The 20,474-nt window shown below is 39.5% G+C and overlaps 1 protein-coding gene across 5 annotated transcripts in view; it reads left to right on the top strand.

The window, feature by feature from the left end:
- Wge (winged eye) overlaps positions 1-19,782 on the top strand; it is a 52,511-nt gene extending 32,729 nt beyond the window's left edge. For 4 of the 5 annotated variants that reach the window (XM_071794359.1, XM_071794360.1, XM_071794355.1 and 1 more), the window contains 14 exons: positions 923-1,177; positions 2,274-2,384; positions 2,474-2,695; positions 3,034-3,197; positions 3,764-4,414; positions 4,521-6,547; positions 6,782-7,091; positions 7,266-7,475; positions 7,566-7,895; positions 8,240-8,626; positions 9,339-9,567; positions 9,674-10,115; positions 10,379-11,384; positions 11,903-19,782. In XM_071794359.1, the coding sequence (XP_071650460.1) occupies positions 923-1,177; positions 2,274-2,384; positions 2,474-2,695; positions 3,034-3,197; positions 3,764-4,414; positions 4,521-6,547; positions 6,782-7,091; positions 7,266-7,475; positions 7,566-7,895; positions 8,240-8,626; positions 9,339-9,567; positions 9,674-10,115; positions 10,379-11,384; positions 11,903-12,124 (6,566 nt within the window). In that variant the 3' untranslated portion in view covers positions 12,125-19,782. The remainder of the gene's footprint in view (positions 1-922; positions 1,178-2,273; positions 2,385-2,473; positions 2,696-3,033; positions 3,198-3,763; positions 4,415-4,520; positions 6,548-6,781; positions 7,092-7,265; positions 7,476-7,565; positions 7,896-8,239; positions 8,627-9,338; positions 9,568-9,673; positions 10,116-10,378; positions 11,385-11,902) is intronic. The other variant, XM_071794356.1, reaches the window with a different exon arrangement.
- The last annotated feature ends 692 nt before the right edge of the window (positions 19,783-20,474 follow it).

Genomic DNA, 20,474 nt, shown 5'->3' with positions numbered 1-20,474 from the left:
CAAATATTAGTGTTAAACTTGGACAAACTTGTACGCTTTTACAATATTTTTGTTTCAGTTAAAAGGATATCCCTTTCGAATGAGCATATATACTCCCCAGTTGCATGCAATATACACGGTTATCCAATTACGCAGCATATTCTCGTAGCGCGATCGTTCAAGTTGCAACCCTAAAGCGAATATTAAAGAGAGCTCGCTTAGATTTGCTGGTGTATATTCGAAAATTCATTGGTCGCGATTGAAAAATCTTTAATATTACATTATACTTTCCCAATTTCCAACTTTTCTATACACTTATCGCTTTCAGTATCAATGTCGCGGAACGAACGATTTTACCTGCATCGCCTCATATCTTGAGCGTAATTTATTGCGAAAAAATATCCGCGCTATTACTGCAGCCTGCGGCTATTATTTTTATGACGATACTTCTTCGAAAATGACGCCTTCGACATTGATAGAAGAGAATGCAGAGATTTTGCGTAGATTCTACGTAATGGACTTTTAATCGGTATAAATCTCTCTGAAACTTTTATCAATACAACAAAATTATCAGTATACGATCTTTTTGTTTCGATACCCTATTCGAGAGTTCTTACGCTTAGCTATATTATCTTAAAATTTGCAGAAATCTCACGATTTCGATATTTGTATCTACTTTATAACGTAAATTTAAAATTTTGACCGACCATACCCAACAGACGTTCGAATTCCGAACTTTTCGGACTAACGCTCATCTAATTTCTAATTTGCATCTAATCTACATCTAATTTCTCTAATTGCTAGCTTTTATTGTCATTTGGTGGAAAGGGAGCCCCGTTTCTGTAGCTTAGAAGCTTCCCTGCCACCGATGACTACTCCCCTCGATCTCTGCCGATCTTTAGTAGTGGATGAATCCCGATGAACAAGCCTGGGTCCGTTGTAGGTTCCAGCACGGCCATGGCGGTAGGCGGCACTACCCTGGTGCACTGCGGAGGGCCTGGAGGGGAGGATCGTGCGGCCCACCTCGCTGCCATTCCCTCCGGGGCTCTCGCGCCCTCGCTGAGCCTGAATTCCAGTCTGAATTCCAGCCTGAATTCCACCCTGGGCAGCATCGGTGGCGGACCGGCAGCCGCGGCCGACACGGCCGCCGCTGCTTGGCCGCCCACACTGTGGCAGTATCCGGCTACGGCGGCCGCAGGTGGGTAATCCGCGGCCGAACGTCATTATAAGAATAATAGAGTGATCTATGCGAAACCACCCTCAACCCCGTCAAATTAAGCCCGAGAGTTGAACGAAATCTGCGATCGAACGAAATTTCATACCTCGGGATAGTTAGCTTTTCAGCTCGGGATAGATTATAGCTAGTTATGCCGACATTCGAAAGTCGAGATGATTGGGGATTAACGCGCGAATTAGATTTTACGCGAGAAATACGAAACTGCGAGATAATTACGAGTCTCTCGGTTCATCGATCGTGATGAAACTGTTTTTGTATAAAATTTTATTAATGCTAATAAAATCATACTTGTTCTGTACCAACACTCTCCGCGTACTTACTTGATTATTTACCGAAGTAAAATTTAATGACAGACTGGCGCGCACCAGTGAGAAACGCATCACGGAGTATTTACCTATACGTGAATGCAAATTCGCATAATGTTCATTTTTTACGACATAAGCGGGTCGCATGCATCAATGAACAAAGGTTCCGAATTAATTAACATCTCGCGATGTGTATATATATATCATATATGCGCATCTATCAGCACGAGGGATTAACCGGGCCACTAACGAGCGACCCTACACAATTTCGGATCGAATTCACCCCTCACGCTGACCTCCCCGCTCCGGCCTCGCTGACCGAGTGACATTTATCCAAATAACGCTGAACTACATCGCCCGGTCTGCAGCTCGCGCGCGTATTTTCGCACCGTGTAAATCATTCACTCATACCCGTTTAATTTAATTCGTCGCTCGATGAGCCTTCGGATCGAGACAAAAATTTACGCGTTAAAGCATAGAAGTCGCAGAGCCAACCGATTTTACGCTCTTTGCATATTTAAATAATAATAGTGGTAATAGTAATCTCTTCGTGAGCTTGGACGAACGAGAATTACGATATAAAAGGTTACAAAAAGGTTAAACAAAAAAATGTCTGAAAGAAGAATGACTCAGTCAGAGATATTCTTTAGGCTTTTATAGTGAATTATGAATATAATTAAAAAACACGTGTGAAACAATCGAAATTAATGTACGGTTTCATGGAGGATGAGAAATTAATATTGCTTTTACAGCGATGCCAACGGAGCCGGTCGGCTTTCCGCAGATGGGTTCCGGGCTGCAAGGTGGATTACAGTTAGTCCGCGATCCAACGACCGGACACATTCTCCTTATTCACGCAGCGGGTAATGCGGAAACACGGTTTCTAAATATATCCCTTTTAACGCGCGAGCGGCGAAAATCAATTTTGCATTTTTTTCCCCCGCCCCGACAGAACAAATGCAGCAGGCTCTGGTGTGGCCGAATTACTCGAACCACAACAGTAACGTTGCACCGCCGCCACTCCTATTGCCGCCGCCTCCACCCTCGATACAGCTTCTTGGTGATATCGGCGGAGCGCGATTAGTGCTGACTGAGAACAAAAGGAAACAACAAAGCGCGCTGCCGATAGTAAAGATCGAGACGGAATGCAGCAACAGTCCGACAACCATAATCAGTACGTAAGACCACTTTTCTTAACAGAGAAAGTTGGGGACAAAGAAAGAGCTTTTTTTTTTTAAGAGACATGAATATAGTATGGTAGCTATAAGATTAGAAAAAAAGTAACTTAAGATAAGATACGATTTGTTTTAACACTTAAAATTCTGAAAAGTTTAAAAAATTCCACGCTACCTAAAATGAACTAATACGAGCTAAGATTAATTCTTCCAAATTTTTGGAAAAAATAACCGAGCCAAGTGATCAGTAGTTGGACATACTACTGGTGCAGCGAATCGTTCGATTATATTTCATACGTTAGACAGTCGCGTTAAGACGTTCCTCAATCTTCCGCAGCGTCCACCGAATCGTCGAAGACCGCCTTGCAAAGCATGACGTCCATGACGGGCGCTCTGGTACCGGACGCAGCCCTGGTTACCACGCTGCATTATTACCCTCAAGCGCCGGCGCTGGTGCAAATCAGCCAGGCCGAGCCTACCACCACGCACTGTAGGTCACAGGTAGGTAACATCACCTTTCACCAGGGTTTAAACACCGTGCGCGCCTGTACCGAGGCGCGCGCGCGCGCGGTATGCAGCGCGCAACACGAATTATTGCGCGACCGACCGGCTAGCCGGCCGGCCGGCGCAATATCTATGCAGATAGCGATGCAAATCGGGTTTGCCCATGATTAATACAATGTGCCACAACGTTTCCACATTATGCGAATGGCTGGACCGCGCCCGGAGTTTGACGTAATTACCGCTGCGCACTGCACCGTATACTCCCCCTCTCCCGTTCTCACTCGAAGGTCTTTCTCTTTTGGTTTTCCTCGTGTGAAACAAATCTAACGATATATCTGCGCGGAACAATAACTAAATCTTGACTTTAAAAAATTGGAGAACGCTGTTATACAAGAGTGTATGAAAAAAAATTTTCGACGTCTTTTTATTTTTATTTTTATTTTTATTATTTTTTTTTATAGTACTTTTATGCACGAGAAATTAGAGAGGACTTTAATAATAATAAAAAAAGAAAAAGAGATTCTTTGAGACTACGAAAATATAAGAATAAAATTTTCGCAAAGGCCACGTCGCCGGTCTCGTGTCTGACACCACCCCCGGAAATACCGGCGACAATTCATGCGATCGAGCCATCGTCATTCGGGGTTCAGGACGCCTCGAATCAAACCGACGCGCCCGAGGACACCGAGGAGAAGCAGGAGGCTCTCGTGAAGCAGGAGCAGAACCTGAGTCCCTGCCAGGTCGTGTCTCAATCTACGGGGACGAATCTAGCTGCCGCGAATTTCGAGATCGTGCCATCGCCGACGGAGAGGATCTGCAACGTCGTTCGAATCACGACGACTACAACTACGGTGAACCCGACGGTATGCGGCATCGTAACCAAAGTGGACAAGGCGGAGAACACGATCATCAACATGGCCGATTGCGCCAAGTACTCGGCGAAAGATGGGAAAGGTCACGCGAAGACGATTGAGCACGATACTCGCGATGACGAGGAAGCTTGCAAGGGCGACAAAGTGCCGTCTGTCTGCAGTAGGGGCAGCAGGCTTGGTACTAGGATCATCGAGATCACCGAGGAGAATTGTGATAGCTTCCACGAGAACCTGGAGTTCTTCGCAAGGAGAAAAGACGTAAATCAACGTGATCATCGAGATGATTATTCCAAGGACGAGGAGAAGTCTCTTGCGCAAGAAGCCAACACTCATGAAAAGGAGGTAAGCTTTCAATTATTTAACATTTTCTATATACCGTAATTTTTTTATAACTCGTTCCGCTCAGGACATCTTCTGGTGTAATATTTAGAATTGTTCTACTTTTCAGGCCGAATCGAAGATCATCGATGCTTCGGAGAACATTGAAATTCATCGTCAAACATGCTCCAAAACATCAGAACCGCCGATCGTCAATGAGACAAAGTCAAACGTAGCCGATTCGACGGAGTCGCCGAGAGTCAATTGCGAGAGTTGCGACAAGAACCGAAATACCTCGAGCGGCGAAACCCGGCCTCAGATCACGGTTAAGTCTTTCGACATGCCTAATATCGATTGCGACGATCAGGAAGTGCAACAAGTAGCTATCAAGCAAGAGGCCGACGACAGCTGCTACGAGGTGTGCTACGATTCGTCTCAATGCGAGCCAACGTCCACCAGCGAGAGATCCAGATCCAGTTGCGAGAAAGTGTCGCAGGAAGCAACGAAGAGACACTCGATGGAGAAGACTCACCATCCGGGCATCGAGAACGTGGTGGAGAAACTGAAGAAAAATGCGGCAGCTTTGCAGGAAGCCGCGCTACCTAACACCCATCAAAAAATCGAGGAGTCCATGGAAAGATCGAATGTAGAGATTGTTAAGCCGCGGAGGTACTCCGAAACGATACCGAAGAAGTTGCATCTTCTAAGATCATGCCAGAACTCTCTGGACAGTAGCACAATCGACACAGAGATCTCTTCCTCGCAAACCGCGATGTCGGAGCAGCATATTAGAGATCAATCGGGACGACACTCGCTTCAAAACAACAGGCATTTGACCACTAGCGACACGTCCGGCAAGTGCCCGCTTAACGAGAACAATAACGACAGCAGGAGCAACAACAATAACATCAAGGCGTTCGAGGATAAAAAATTGCTAGCGAAAAATGAGAAGAATGATATTACCGTCTACGTTAAGCCTAAGACTGTCTGGCGGTGCGAGGTGCAGCCATTCGGGAAACTCAATGTGACTCGTAAATCCGATCACATCGAAGACGCGTCTTCGGAGACGATATCCAGGGTACAGAAGCAAAAGCCAGCCATTGATGTGAGTGGTCTCGAATTGCTGTCAAACAGCATCGAACAGTTGGAGCAACGAGTCGGCCAGCCGGAGCATCAACAAGTAGACACGGACGTCGAGAAGTCGCCTGTTAAAACCAAACTGATAAGTCAGCAGAGTGAGAATAATAATAATAACGTCGGCAGCCCTCTCGGCTTGCTCTGCGCCCTGGCCGAACAGATTATGGAGGTGGGCGACAAGGTTCCCCGGAAATTAAACCTCGAAAGTTCGGAAGAGATCTCGCACGCCGGTAGATTACTGCTGAATCTGGGCAGAAGCGGCTCTCTCGAGAAAGACGAAAGCAAAAGAAAGTATATTGAGACTGACGATGACCGTTCCAAGCGATTCAAGATCAACAATCACGAAGAGGAAACTAAGAATGCATCGCTGAATTATTACGAGAAAGATATCGAAGAAAGGACAACGGAAGTTAACGAACGAAAACAGGAGAATGCTCTGAAATCGAAAGAAAGTACTAAGAATATCGATAATTTCTCTGAGGAAAAAATTAATAAGATCACTGATGAAAAAGCTATCGACTCGGAAGAACAATCTCTCAATAGAGCCGATGAAGGTTATTATTTCAGTACAAAGGCCGCTAAAAATCTCCAAGTTCTCTCGGATACAACACCTAATAATTTACAAAGTGATGACGCGCTTTACGATAAGATCGCGAGAGAGGACAACCTGACGGATTCGGAGGGCGAAATATTCGAATCGAAGGTTCTGTCTGAACAGTTAACGAGCTGTGAAATTAGAAATAACAAGCGTAAACTATCCGTCGACGAGAGAGACCCTCACGACTACAAAAACGCTCGAACAAAGTTAGAGGCGAAGAAGTTCATAGCCAAGAAAGGAAATTGCGATAACGAGGACGACTGGCCGAGCATGAACGCCACGGAACTTGACATGAGAGTCAGGATGGCCGACATTCAAAGACAATACAGAGAAAAACAGAAGGAGCTTTCCAAGTTGGTTCCGAAGAAAGATGACAAGAAGATCTCTGGCAGACCGCGGAAAAAGAGTCATTCTTCCACTAGGTGAGTGTAAATCAAAATAAAAAATTGTGTAATACAGAGAACTCATTTTTAATACACGTAATCTATTTTGAGACACGAAATATAAGATAGCAATTACCTTTTTAACAAGTTTGATAGATATAAACACAGAAATAAACTGCTTCATCTCTAAAAATCGATTAAATTAGAACACAGTGAATTTTACATGTTAATTTTATTTCAATCTGAATAATTTGAAATTAACAATTTCTCCAGTTCTGATCACGGGCCATTATCATCGCCACCCGCGTTCGATCTTATGACCTCTCCGTCGCGAAAGTCGCCCTCGAGATCACCAAGATCACCGGAACCTGATAACGCACCCTCGCCGTTAGCTTCAGCTGTTCTGACCATGCCGAGGTGCAACGTGAATCTCGTGAAACTTGGCGAGCCCAGAAGTCATATAAAACTTTTAGACAGTATACCCAGTATTCCGATACCAGTACAGCCGGTGACGTCGCCGATCCCAGTGTTACCTGGCTCCAGCAAAGCAACACCAGAGGATGATGAGAAAAGCACAGGAACGGTACGTAGATTATCATCATTCTAGATCTTTTTATTTACTAACGTATAAATTTTCTTGTTTATTTATTTATTTATTGTTATTTCAATCTTATTATTAATACGACAAAAATATGGCAAAATAGAAGTTTTAGAAATGTGATTTTCTATTCGTTTATTTTTATTTTCTATCTTTTAGCTGGGATACGACACGTCGTCACCAGCACCGACTGTCACAAGCTCGACTTCTGCTTCCAAGAAGAGGAAAGTGGGACGACCGCGAAAACTCACGTGCACTTCGGGCAGCGTCAGACACTTGACGGAGACAATTGTGGCTAAGAAACCTAAGAGCAAGAGTTCTCTAGTGGGTTACGTATTATCTTCAAAGAACAGACACTTACAAACGAAGGTAATTTGTTAAGATTTATTTTTTTTTAATTCCTAAATATCTGCCATATATTATTGATTTTAATAAGTGCAATGCCGTCCTTGTTTTCAGCAATGCATAAATAATAAAACCGGCTATACCCCGTTGCCATTCAAATCAAGAATCTCTTCCCCGAAGCCACAAGCTAAGGTGCAAAAAGTTACAAAAATGAAGGCAAAGCCAGCAAAGCAAACTCCGCTGCACAACAAAAACGTGATCAGCTCGATTATCGCCGAAAAAGCAAAGCTAAGTCAGGAGGTGAAGCTTGAGAAGCATAGCGGTAAAATAAAACCGAAACTGAAAGCAGAGGTAAAGATGAAAAATTGGGAGGATGACGAAACCGACACGATACAACCCGAAAACGTTCCGCCTAAAGAAGCCGTAGTTCAACAACCTGTCAAGGTAATAAAGTCATTCCTACACTTTTTCGCACAATTTCGCAAATAAATCATTTCAAAAGAATTAGCAAGAATTTTATAAAGTTATAAAATTTCTAGTTTAAAAATACCTAAAAACTTTTATCAAAAAATATAAATTAAAAGAAATTTAAATAATTATTCTATAAGTTCTTGATGCAAATATTAAATAAAATCGCACTTTCAACGAACATAGGTTACATGTACGATTTTTAATGGGTTACGCCTTAATGCACACACTAGTCATTTTTCAGATAGAATTGACAAAATTAGCAAAAAACAAGTAAAAGGGACAAAACATTTTTTAATCAGAAAATTTCACTGTATTAGGAGACGTCGATCGAATCTGCAGAACAGTCGGAGAAGGAACTGGAAATATCATGGCATGAGAAGTCGAAGAAGAAGAAACGGAAATCTAGTTCGTCGCAGTCGCCGAATCGTGATAAGAAGGAGTCTAAGCGGCGTAAATCCCTGGAGTGTAAACAATGCGCCAAGGCAGCCGCCGCGAAGACTTCCGAGAGCATTGTCAATCGGTGCAAGTTGACGTCCGCACATCTGGCCATCGATCAGCTGCGAGTTCTCATGGCAATAGGCGGTCTCTTCTACGCGGGCAGGCTGAGCGCCGTGCAAGCGCCCGACGTTTACGCTATTACGCTGGACGGCGAACGCGGTAACAGACCGCATATTCATTCCAGGGAGGAGATCCTGAAAGATGCGGTATGGTCGACTTGACATTTAAATTCTGCCAACAATATCGACTCATTTAACTCGTTACCTTGTAACGAATCGCACGGATCAGAATCCAAATTTAACAAACACGAGTCTGATACTCGTGGTGTCCCACCAATGTCCTGGCCAATTATGCAATCGTTACAATAGACCGACATAAAACAGTCAATTCTGGCATAAACACGTAAAAAAGATCATAAGGCAACGAGTTAATACGCACAAAAATGTTGATATTACTAACACAAAAATAGGTTGGTTGGTATTATATATTCACAGACGAATTATACTTATTTATACTTTATGAGCTGTCATTAACACTTTGATGTTTCCGAAATATTAACAATATTTGTTAATACTACATATTTACCAAAATTTTATTCCTCTTTCATGACATAAGAGAGAAATATATTGTCACAGACAATTCTATAAAATTAAGATAGCTCTTGAAGACTCAAAATTCTTCTTGTTCTTGCTCAAGATTCTTTAAGAAGTGATCAAACCAATTTTTTACGACAGGCATCAAAATTTTACTATTCACTGATTACATTACAGTATAATTCGTTTTTTTAGCTTTCTGGTATTTACTTACGTGTTCGTATACGTGTCTGAAAGAAATAACTCATTCTTCATTATAGAGGGGAAATATGAAATGTTTATAATAAAATATTTCGAGATTATATAATAATATTTTATCGCGTAGATTGTAGAGGTATGTCCGACTTCGACGAAAGAGCTACCACCCGGTACAAGGCTATGCGCGTATTGGAGCCAACAGTACAGATGCTTGTACCCGGGCACTTCTGTGAAACCTATGATACCTGATCCGCAACATGACGAGAAATTCGTCACCGTGGAGTTCGACGATGGGGACAGCGGTTTAATCGTCTTGGATGACATCAGACTTTTACAGCCTAATTATCCTGTCGTAGGTATGTGTCTCACGTATACGTATCTTTACGTCGCTCGAATCAGGACTCGGATACGATAAAATATGATAAAATTTATCTCTTACTTATTTTCAATTTTTATCTGCAGTGTACGATCCGAATCCTCTACTCTCACTGGGCAAACGACGACGACAAACGTCAACTTCGGAAGACAAGCGTTCAACGTGCAATCAGAGCGTTCCATTGAACGGTCAAAGCGTTCCGTCGACGTCTCGGAGTGCGACGGCTAGCAACAACAGCTTCGCCACATGTCCCTACGTTTCTAACGTAGAATTGACAAACGGCAACGAATGCGCCGAGGCGGAGACCGAAACGAATGTCGACACGAGCAGTACGAGCGGCACGGAGTACAACAAAAAGAAGCACATGAAGAAAATAAAAAAGAATAGGAAGCTACTCGAGGCTCAAGAGGGCAAGAAGAAACACAGAAAGCATAGGTCCTGTAAAGAGCATCGAAGGCATAAGCACAGAAAACATCGAAAGCATAAACACAGACATCATGGTAGCATTGGCGACGCGAATAGCATAAGGTACATATATATTATCATAATCTGTTGTATATCTATATGTGATTTATACTTTAATACATCGCAAACTATCGTAGATGAAGAAAATTTTATTTATAACAATGTGTGCTGCGCGTACAAAGAGAATATAAAATTTAAATTTAAATATAATAATAACATTATAATTTATAAGATTCATTTTGAGTATGAAATCGTATTTAAAGTGAATCTTATAAATTATAGATTAACCTTATTTTCGCTCTGAGCTTATCTAATATCTTTATCAGAAATGTTGAAATGTTTCTTAGCAATCGAGAGAACAGCTGGGAGCAGAGGAATGAGGAAGAAACAGATTTTCCGAATACAAGTTTCTCCGCTATCGAGGAGACAAGGTTGTCCGAAGAAGATGATGAAACTGAAGAATCATTAATAACTACTCAGAAAGACAACGAAGCTCAAGTGGAGCTTGAAGAACCATTAGAACCAGTTCAAAAAGATGACGATGTTCAGATGATATCAGAACCGTCGGAGCCCGTTCAACAGACTCAACCAGAACCTGAGAAAGAAGAACCTGTTCAGCAAACCCAGATAGAGTCCGAACCATTAAAACCCGAAATTAGCGATGAGACTCAGATGGAATCTGAAGAAATTTCAGAAGAGGTCCAGGCAAACGACGAGGAGCCGGAGGAACCGACGACAGAACCAGTCGCGAAGAAGTTGAAGACACAGCCGAAGGCATCGACGAGCCGCGCCTCGACGAACCGTGCCGCGGCTAATCGCGGCACTTTGAACCAAGCTTCAACGGTTTCGGCAGTTCGCGGTACGAATCGCGCTTCGGTGAATCGCGCTTCGACGAATCGCACAACGACGAATCGCGCCTTGACGAGACACGCTTCGACGGTAAACAACACCTCGACGAGTTCTGGCACAACGACGAGTCGCGCCTCGAAGAATCGCGCCGCCAACCCGACAATTGTGGCCACCAACCCGTCGAATCCCGTCGAGACACCCAGTCCGATAGCGCGCATGTTGCCTAACAAACGCCACTGGAAATGGGCGAGCAGTAGTCGTGTATCTGGCGGAAATCAATATTTCACCGCTATACGACGCGGCAGAGAAACGATAAACATAGGCGACAGCGTATTGTTTTATTCCTATCGAAAACCTCACGAGAAGCCTTACATCGGCAAGATTGTGTCGTTGTGGCTGAACCAAAAATTAGAGATGAGAGTCAGATCCCAATGGTTCTACCGTCCCGAGGAGCTACAACCGCCTTGCAGCCTAAACCCTCCGGTAATTTTTCTTTTATATATTTTAGCAAGAAACCCTTAGCGTTCGAATTTTCAGAAATATTCTTCTAAAGTTTTTGATCATTCTGTACTGTCATATCGGATTAAAGGCGAAAAATCATAGATATAAATTTATTTTTGCGCTATATATCAAATAAATTTTTTTACATATAAGAAAAATATATTTATATGATTTTCTGATATCATAATGTAATATAGTTAGAGTAAATGAGCCTTGAAAGTGGAAGAAGTATTTCTAAAAATTTAACTCAATGTGTACAATTATAAAAATATATTGAGTATTAAAAAGATCTCAGTGAACACAACATATGTCTCAAATCGGGATATAAGACATCATATTATGAGAAAACGTCTTGAAAACGTCTTAATGATGTTTTTAAGACGTCATATGTCCCGATTTGAGACATCCGCGTTGTCTGGCATCGCAAGAAATATAATTCCTCTATTTTTAGATATCAGTAAATTCGAATAAAAGCAACTGGTAAATTTTTTTATTCACAGGGCGGCCTGTTCGAATCGAAGCACAGCGATTCGAACGACGTGCAAACGATTTCCCACAAAGTAATGGTGCTACCACTTGAAGATTATAATAAGATATTGCAAGCGTCGCACAGACATCAAAAGGGTTACGAGGACAACGATCCTTATTACTACTACGCCGGCTTTTATACGCATCCAACGGTAACTTATGCACCCGGCGTTACGGCTGTTCTAAATGAATGAGAACAGCTTAAGCTGACGATTAAGTTAGCCGGAATTACTTAATCGCGGTCAGCTAAACACAACTCTGCGAAATTTTCGATGCGACAACCGTTTAAAATGAACGGCTCTCTTTTATTGCGGAGGAAGACAAACTCTTGGAAGCTTATAGCCAATATGCTGATAGAAACGTAGGCGATACGTTACACGCAAGAGATGAAATTATTTCTCCACGTCCTTATATATTATTGCGAGAGCGTTGCTCATTAAGTCTACAAGGCACAAGCATTACTTCATTCGCAAAATACTTAACAAAACGATTGTTCTTCAGAACACAAAACTTATTTACCATCTGACGGTTAAATTTATTTTACCAGACTCGAAGGGTCTTAATTTCTTCAATGATTAATAATAGCATTATTTCATCTATTTTTTCCGTCGCATTTCTTATGCAATATGAAATTGTCTTTTCGTCGTATACATGACATCGATTAAATATTTCATCGATCTACTTAAGATCGTTAAAAAAATTAAAAGGAGCATATTGTCCTTAAACGCGCACGCGACCTAAAATGGTGTAGATTGGCGAATGCAGGCTTCGTAGCCTACAACTTTTAAAACTCCATAACAGGCAATACTTGTGCCTTGTTCAAAAATTCCTCCCATTGAAATGCGATCCGACTGCCGTTCGGTTTCTGTGAATTTCCGAATTGTAATTACGCTTACATTTTGCTAGCAGGAGAGAAAGAGAGAGAGATCGAGAGAATGAGAGAATGAGAGAAAGAAAGAGAGAAAGAGAGAAAGAACGAAAAAGAGATGGATCGATGCAATAATCACACTAAGTGGCATTAAACGCAGAAGTGATCGATATAAAAAGTTATTTGCTGTACATATTGTAAATATGAATTTAAGAACGTGTGTCTAACACTTGCGTGCACACACTCGTTGATGTAAATCGCGTTACAAAAGCGGTAGATTCAAGTTTATACAGCTTAAGTTTTAAGTCGTAAGTTAATGACCCGAGTAACAATAACGTTTCGATATTTGAATAACAAAAAAAAAAGGGAAAGTACACACTATTTTCATGTTCGGAGAGTCAAATTTTTTTAACGAAAAAATCAATGGAAACAACGTACGATAAATAATGATAATGTAACTTGGCTAAAAGACGAGATGAAGATATATGAAGATGATATTCGAGTCATTCTTTATAGGGATATACAGCTTTTAGAGAATTTCACTCGATTTGTCGTAGTGGATCGATAACGAACACGAGCATGTGTCGTGTTTTTACTTCGCTAATCGATATATCTTCTAACGCGTTTATAGAATAGACATTTGCATACCTTGCGATGCAGTCAGATGCTTTGACCTGAAATATCGCGGATGTAACGAGCAATAAAGAATTAATCCCATCAAAGCTCGCAAGAAAATCAATTATTTAAATAACAGGCTGTACGCTGAGTTTGAGATAGCGCCCGAGGGATAGAGAAACCCGCTACAACGATAGAGAAGTAAAAACGTTAACGCTAAATTAACTGGAGGAGAGAGAACCAGACGAATTTTCTTAATGAAGCTTAACGAGATGTTAAAATATTGAAATGCAAATTTACGGTATGCATCGGATAACATAGCGATAAGCTTCCGTCGAAACGATCGTAAAGGGATAAGTAACCTTTACTTATGGGGATTAGGGTGATTCGACGATATCGATTCGTATTAGAGCTTATGTAAATCTGACTCGCAAGACTCGGGCCTAAATGATTGAAAAATGTACTTACAAAGAGAGCTCGTGATACGCGACTTATTGACTCATTTTATAGTTTACGAATAGAGAGCAGATAAACTTTAAATAGGTAAGTGAGAATGCTTGTTGAATTATAAAGAAATAAACCACGAAGTTGCTCCCGCAGACGCGCAACTATATTTAACATAATCCGATAACTGTAGAGTATAAATGTTATATAACTGAACCCCCGAAGTCGCATGTCACGTGCTCTTTGTTAAATAAAAATACCACACTCGCTTCTTGTACTATTTTCGCTTAAGTGTCAATATGTCAATTAGCTTGATAGTATTTGTTTTTCCCTTTCCCTCTAATAGAAAGAAATTCTGATATACAGACGTAGTGATACGAAATAAGGTGCTATATGTCGAAAGATAATTTTTTTTCATAAAAATGAATATATTTAATCGAAGAAATTCGAAAAATATCGTTCCTTTTTGTTTTTTAATTTTAACAACGAATCGGAAAAATTAGTTAATCCTAAAGGACAGTTTCTTTTATGACGTCCACTTTTAGGTATATTCACGCGCAATGCGTTACGTTCGGTAATGAATGCGGCAAACACCGTTTGCACTTTCAGTAATTAGAGATACATAATTATCGTATCGTTAACGTATTAACTCTTCTAATGTTGTGAGATTTTTTTACGCTGAAGACTATTGAAAGAGTTGAATTACGGTCAACATTTGTGAGGCAAGCTCGCTCCGTTGCGAGAAAGATACGAAACGAAAAATATTCGCTAAATTAAAAATAACAAACTAATAACGTTTGCTAAAACAGAGAGGTGTATAAATCTCAAAACATAAAATTTAACATTTGGTCTTTATGTGTTTGCAGTTATATTTACTCGCCCTCGGAGCGTTTGTCAGTTACTTTTGACAATGGATGGATGAGATTATTCGTATGAGAATATACAATCGAGTTTTAGCAGAGTACAATTCCCTAATAATAATAATAATAATAGAAACGCTTCGATCGTAGTTTCTCATCTTCTCCATTTGCCGGGATGTTTGGATTTCGCTGAGGTAGATTTTCGGGCTGACCGAAACTCTTGAAGACTCTTTTATAGATATAATTTTTAGAGCATTTTATGTGAGAAAAAAAGTTTAGTGTTATAGAGATAATAAACGATCCTTCAGGCAGTCGATCAATTTTCCTAAAAAATAAAAAAGTAAAAATTTATACACAAAGTGTGTGTGTTAACGAAATTATAAATTTTCTTATCGCGACAGCATGACATTTTAATTGCGTAAGATTTACAGGAGATTCAAAAACGCGGCAAATGAATAATAGACGTGGATTAATCGACTTCCAGAAGAGATTCAGTTTTTTTGAATAATCATAACACGACTTCGTCGAAATTCCGAGAATGGTCCGGCGAAGTTTTATCGCATTTTCTCGAATAAAACCTGTACAGTACAGAAAGAACATTTCCGAAAATCGCTATAGCGTGTACTATAATACTATAATACTAGCGTAGAGAGCCCTTCGAAAATTAAACTGGTAGGAGTGTGAAGTACAAACTGAAGACACAATAAATACGCGCGCGAGTGATACGGATAATCGAGAAACCGAAAAAAAAGGATTAAGAGGTACTTATATGCGTAAAATATGGTAAATTTGTTTTCTGTGTAAATATTATACCTAATAGAATGCTCCGTTGTGTACATATGGCGCGCTGAGACTGCGCGGTGTTTCACGCCGTGTCGCTTTTAAAGATATTTTTGACGGTCGAATTTGATCCATTGTATAGAACACACGATTCAATCATGTAGTACGTAAAAAAAATATAAATACGTGTGTATAATATATAGTATTTTTTCATGAAGGGTCGCAACGAGACGACGACGACGACGACGACGACGAGTCGGCCAGGCTTTTTAAATATAATAAAAAGGGAAGATTTTAATCGTGCCGTTGACGATGCACCAGTAAGCTTCCGTGAGTGGTTACTGAATGTCTAGACAGCGATTGGGCGGACGTAATCAGGCCTTATCGAAAAACCTCTAGAGCATTGGCCCTAAGAACACCGAGATCGGCCGAGCAGCGCTTTTACCTTTCAGCTTTTCATCTCGACTTTTCGTGTCAATAAAAAAATGTTACGGAGTAAACCGTACAATTATTTTTTGTCTCTCGTAAAAAATGCTTAAAAATGTATGCTCGCGGTACGCATATTTAGAAGCGTATAGGTCGCGGATTTGCATATGGTCGATACCATGGCTACGTGTCGCCGGAATAACTACCCCTTCGCAGTAACTATAGTCGTCAGATAAAAATAAAAAGATCCTGAAACAGCAGCTGTGCAAAGTGGCCCGCCTTTCTCCGCTTGGGTAAGAGCGTATAACCGATAAGGAGCTCGGTGTTCTCGGGGAGGGCTAAGCATGGATGATGGTGGTGAATTATACGGTACCTTCTCTATGCGCAAAGAACGCGCAACGAGTCGCAATCTTTCTACACGCTTGTAGTAATATTATAGCGCCGGTTATTAATATTTTATTAATTACCATTAACCGCGAGACGAGACGTAGCACTGTGCGAAATATATATATATTTACACGTATATATTTTATACAGTGCTATATACACACATCCGTTATATATTCTGAATATTATATATTTTTACTGTGTAATTATAATAAATTGCTATACAATTACTAATTCAATCCTGAACGCGTAATTCACCTACACAAATTAACGGGTCAACATTCGATCCATTCGAAATTGCCATGAAAATGGAAATTCTGTCCATCAGCTGGTCTGGCTTTCCGACGTGCCGCTTTTGGACCGCTGCTGCATCCGCGAACGTTACGAGATTAGCGTTCGCTTTTCGAGGTTTTTGTAAATATGTAATTAGATCACAAAAAGAGAAAAAGGGAAAGAGCGAAAGAGAGAGAAAGAGAGTGTGTGAGAGAAATTAGAAATATTGATGTTTTCGATGTTCGATCGTTCTTTCTATACGACGCGTGATTAAAATTCGTCTATAAAACCCTCCGCTTCTCCCTGCATCTTTCAGAAGACGGGGAAAGCAATTAATATTAATAGATCTCTAAATATTGATATTCCGCGTCTACTTATCTCGGATTTTGCGTGGAATCAAGCAGTGATGGGAATCCAAACGTTTTCGAGAACTTTTATCAACAATGAAATACAATCAATACGCGTTCTAATAAAAATCGGAGATTTAAGAATCTTTATCGTAGATTTTTCATCTAGGATTTAAAAATCGGACGTGAATTATGTCCCACACATGATATCACCCTACACATGAATTATTAATATATTTCAATTTCGCGATGACAATGAATTATATCCTATACATGATATTGTTAATATATTTCAATTTCGCGATGACACTCCCATGTCATTGAATAGTAAAATTCGTATGATGTAAAAGTATGATTTGAGAATTACAGTATACGATTAATACTTTGCTTAATTAGTTTTCTACAATTTTCTACTTTTAAAAACAATAAATTCTTGTATTTTTGAACGATATCTGAATATATGGAACATTCCATGCTAAATCAACCGAGGATTTTCCTCGACCATTTTTTATTTGGCTAAAATTTTTTTGTGTTTTCATACTAAATGAAAGTAGCTACTATGATTTTTTTTATATTTTTATCTCTATACTCATACTTAAGTTATGGATTTTTTCAAAAAAATGCAGTTTAAAATTTCAAATGCCTATAACTTTAAGAAGAAAAAAGATATTGTAAAAAATGAGGTAATCTTTTTTTTTTTCGTTTTTTACTGTACTTTTTGAAGAAGATATTGAAAAAATTTTGAATAAACATATGGCTGTTTTTTTTTTAATTTAAGTAAAAAATGTTTTTTTTTCTCAATGCGACCGTTTTGATTTTTTTCAAAAAAATCTTACAAATTCTAGACTTAGTTTCAAAATTTTTAATTGATAAAGATGGAATTTCAATAACTTCAATTTTTTAAGACTTTTTCTTCATTTTTTTCGAAAATAATTGTTTTTAAATAAAATAGACTACCGATGGCTATCAAAAAATTTGATAAATTTATAGACAGCAATCCTGAAATTTCGATTTATAGATAAAGAGAACATTTGAATATTTTTTATTTTTTAATTGCATTTTTACTTATTTTTATTATTGAATTACTTTTCTTTTAATGTAATATTATAAATTGGGAAACTTTAACGGATAGCATGTAACAATTAAATCACATAGTTAATGAAAAAAAAACACGTATATTATCTGTGAAAATAGCAATCAGATTTATTTAAAAATGAAGTAAATAAAAAAAATAAAAATTAAAAATAAACAAAATAAATCAAAATTTATAATATTTCATTAAAAAAAAGTAATTCAATAATAAAAATAAGTAAAAATGCAATCAAAAAATAGAAAATATTCAAATTTTCTCTTTATCTATAGATCGAAATTTCAGGATTGCTGTCTATAAATTTATCAAATTTTTTTATAGCCATTGGTGTAGAGTCTATCTTATTTAAAAACAATTATTTTCGAAAAAAATGAAGAAAAAGTATGAAAACAAAAAAATTTCAGCCAAATCAAAAATGGTCAAGGAAAATCCTCTTGAGATTTGGCATGGAATGCTCCATATATATAATACTTCTATATATATATTATAATATATATATCTTTTTAGTACTTATTTTCGTTTGATGAACGTGCATTTTGTTCACATTCACCGGAGTATTTCCTTCAGTAAATAAGAGCAAAAGAATTTTCGCTCCCTTTTATTCATACGACTCAATTATCGCTCGAAACTTTCTGGCCAAGGTTGCTAGGAACAAGCAGTGCATCCGTTCCCGAGCAAGTCTGATTTATCTGGCACGTAGCGGGGCCGAAGTTTGCCCACGTCTCGCCCCGTAAACGAACTTCGAGATTAAGTCTTTTCGTTCATGTTCTACCAATCAATAGATAGCAATAGGCGGTAAGTATTCCGACATTATTTTCTCACAATTTCATATCCTCCCGATAAATACGCGACTAATTGAATTCCCATCACTGTGGCTAGTCGTCGAGCAACGTATACGGCGGCAACGGCGCGGCGGCAGCAGTAGCAGTAACAGCAGCAGAGCAGACGCGCAGCACCTTGTACAAACACGCATTTTACGGTAGAACGGAAAGGGCGAATGAATTTTAATAACATGCCGCGCATAAAAGGAGCAAAACGGCGAATCGATTCGAAGTGGCTCTATCTCTCGCGCGCACGCGCGCGCGTGCGAGAAGAAAAAGAAGCGGCATTTTAGATCTGTATAAAAAGAATCGAGATTGATTATATTTTTAAAAGCAATTCGCGTTTGATATCCGAGGAAAAGTATTTCGAGCACGTGCAAAAATTTCGTAGGAAGAGACGCGACGATAGATAAAGAGGGAAGATAAAGCGAAAGAAGAAGAGCGCATCGTTTCTCCTTCTATCTTGTACTTTCAGAAAACGTGCCTGTATGTGGGCGGTTTGATACTCACTGAGGACGACGTGTGTCGCGAGATAAGAATTTAGGACGCGAGATTCTCTTCTATTTGTGTGCTTCTTAGAGACGAGAGACACGTAGTCATTGTGTGCCGATTGTCTTTAATATTAATGACCGATCAATTCGTTCGTCGCTCCATTAATCCACTCGCTATTCCGAATCTATATATGATCCGTGTCGTGAACTGACACACACGCGAACGCACATGAGATATACAAAAAATATACGCATACACATGCATAAACAGATCTGTACATACACCTATATGATTAATTATGAGATTTTAGAGAGATTAAGTGAATTTCGACCGGAGAACTTGGTTACGAGCGAGCGCGCTAATGTCACGCGCAAACACATTCTTCTTTATTTTTGTCATACCGATATCTGGTCGATAATAAAGTGCATATTAGACGAGTGAATAAGTAATTGATATCTGTCAATTTCGCAACCCTATATGCCTGTTCCTAGAGCGTTTATTCATATCGCTTTGATTTAAGTAAACTGATGGCTTTGAACTTTCTTATGCGCATATTAGAACACGAAGAAGTCAGATTAATTTTAATAGAGCAATAATAATTTCATTAGTAATAAAAGAGTGATAAAAACTATTAAATGTATTAATAAATGATCTCCAGCGCGGCAGCGGAAACGTTTTTTTTTTTTATCACAGACAAGAATCTTATTAAGGTTAAATGCGAGTTATTTTTCGCGACTTTATTTCTGCCCCAGCTGGTATTGTTTTTCTAATTATTCGAATATTATTTGTCACGCAAATGCAAAAAAATCTTTCTTAATAATCCTGAAATCGTTGCTATTGAAAATTAATTAATCGGGCGATGGATAAGCAAGACGAACGGCAGTTAGCGCGAGAGAGTTATTGGAATAAGTAGCGGAAGAGAAATTACAACCCTCCTTTCTCTACTGCGTGATAAAGAAAAAGAACGACCCATAACGAGAGCCATTTTCAAGCAGTGCTTCCAATATGTCCAGGATGGAAACGACCATAGCGCTCTAATCGAGCTTGTCCTACTTTCTCGCACCTTCTGGACCTTTTGTACTGTAAATGTTACTGCCATAATAAAAAGTTACGTATACGCTGCCGCGGAAACACGGTAAAA

This window comes from Temnothorax longispinosus, chromosome 11 (genome assembly GCF_030848805.1).
Source record: "Temnothorax longispinosus isolate EJ_2023e chromosome 11, Tlon_JGU_v1, whole genome shotgun sequence".
NCBI classification, from domain to species: Eukaryota; Metazoa; Arthropoda; class Insecta; order Hymenoptera; family Formicidae; genus Temnothorax; species Temnothorax longispinosus.
This window is presented reverse-complemented; position numbering and strand designations above follow the sequence as displayed.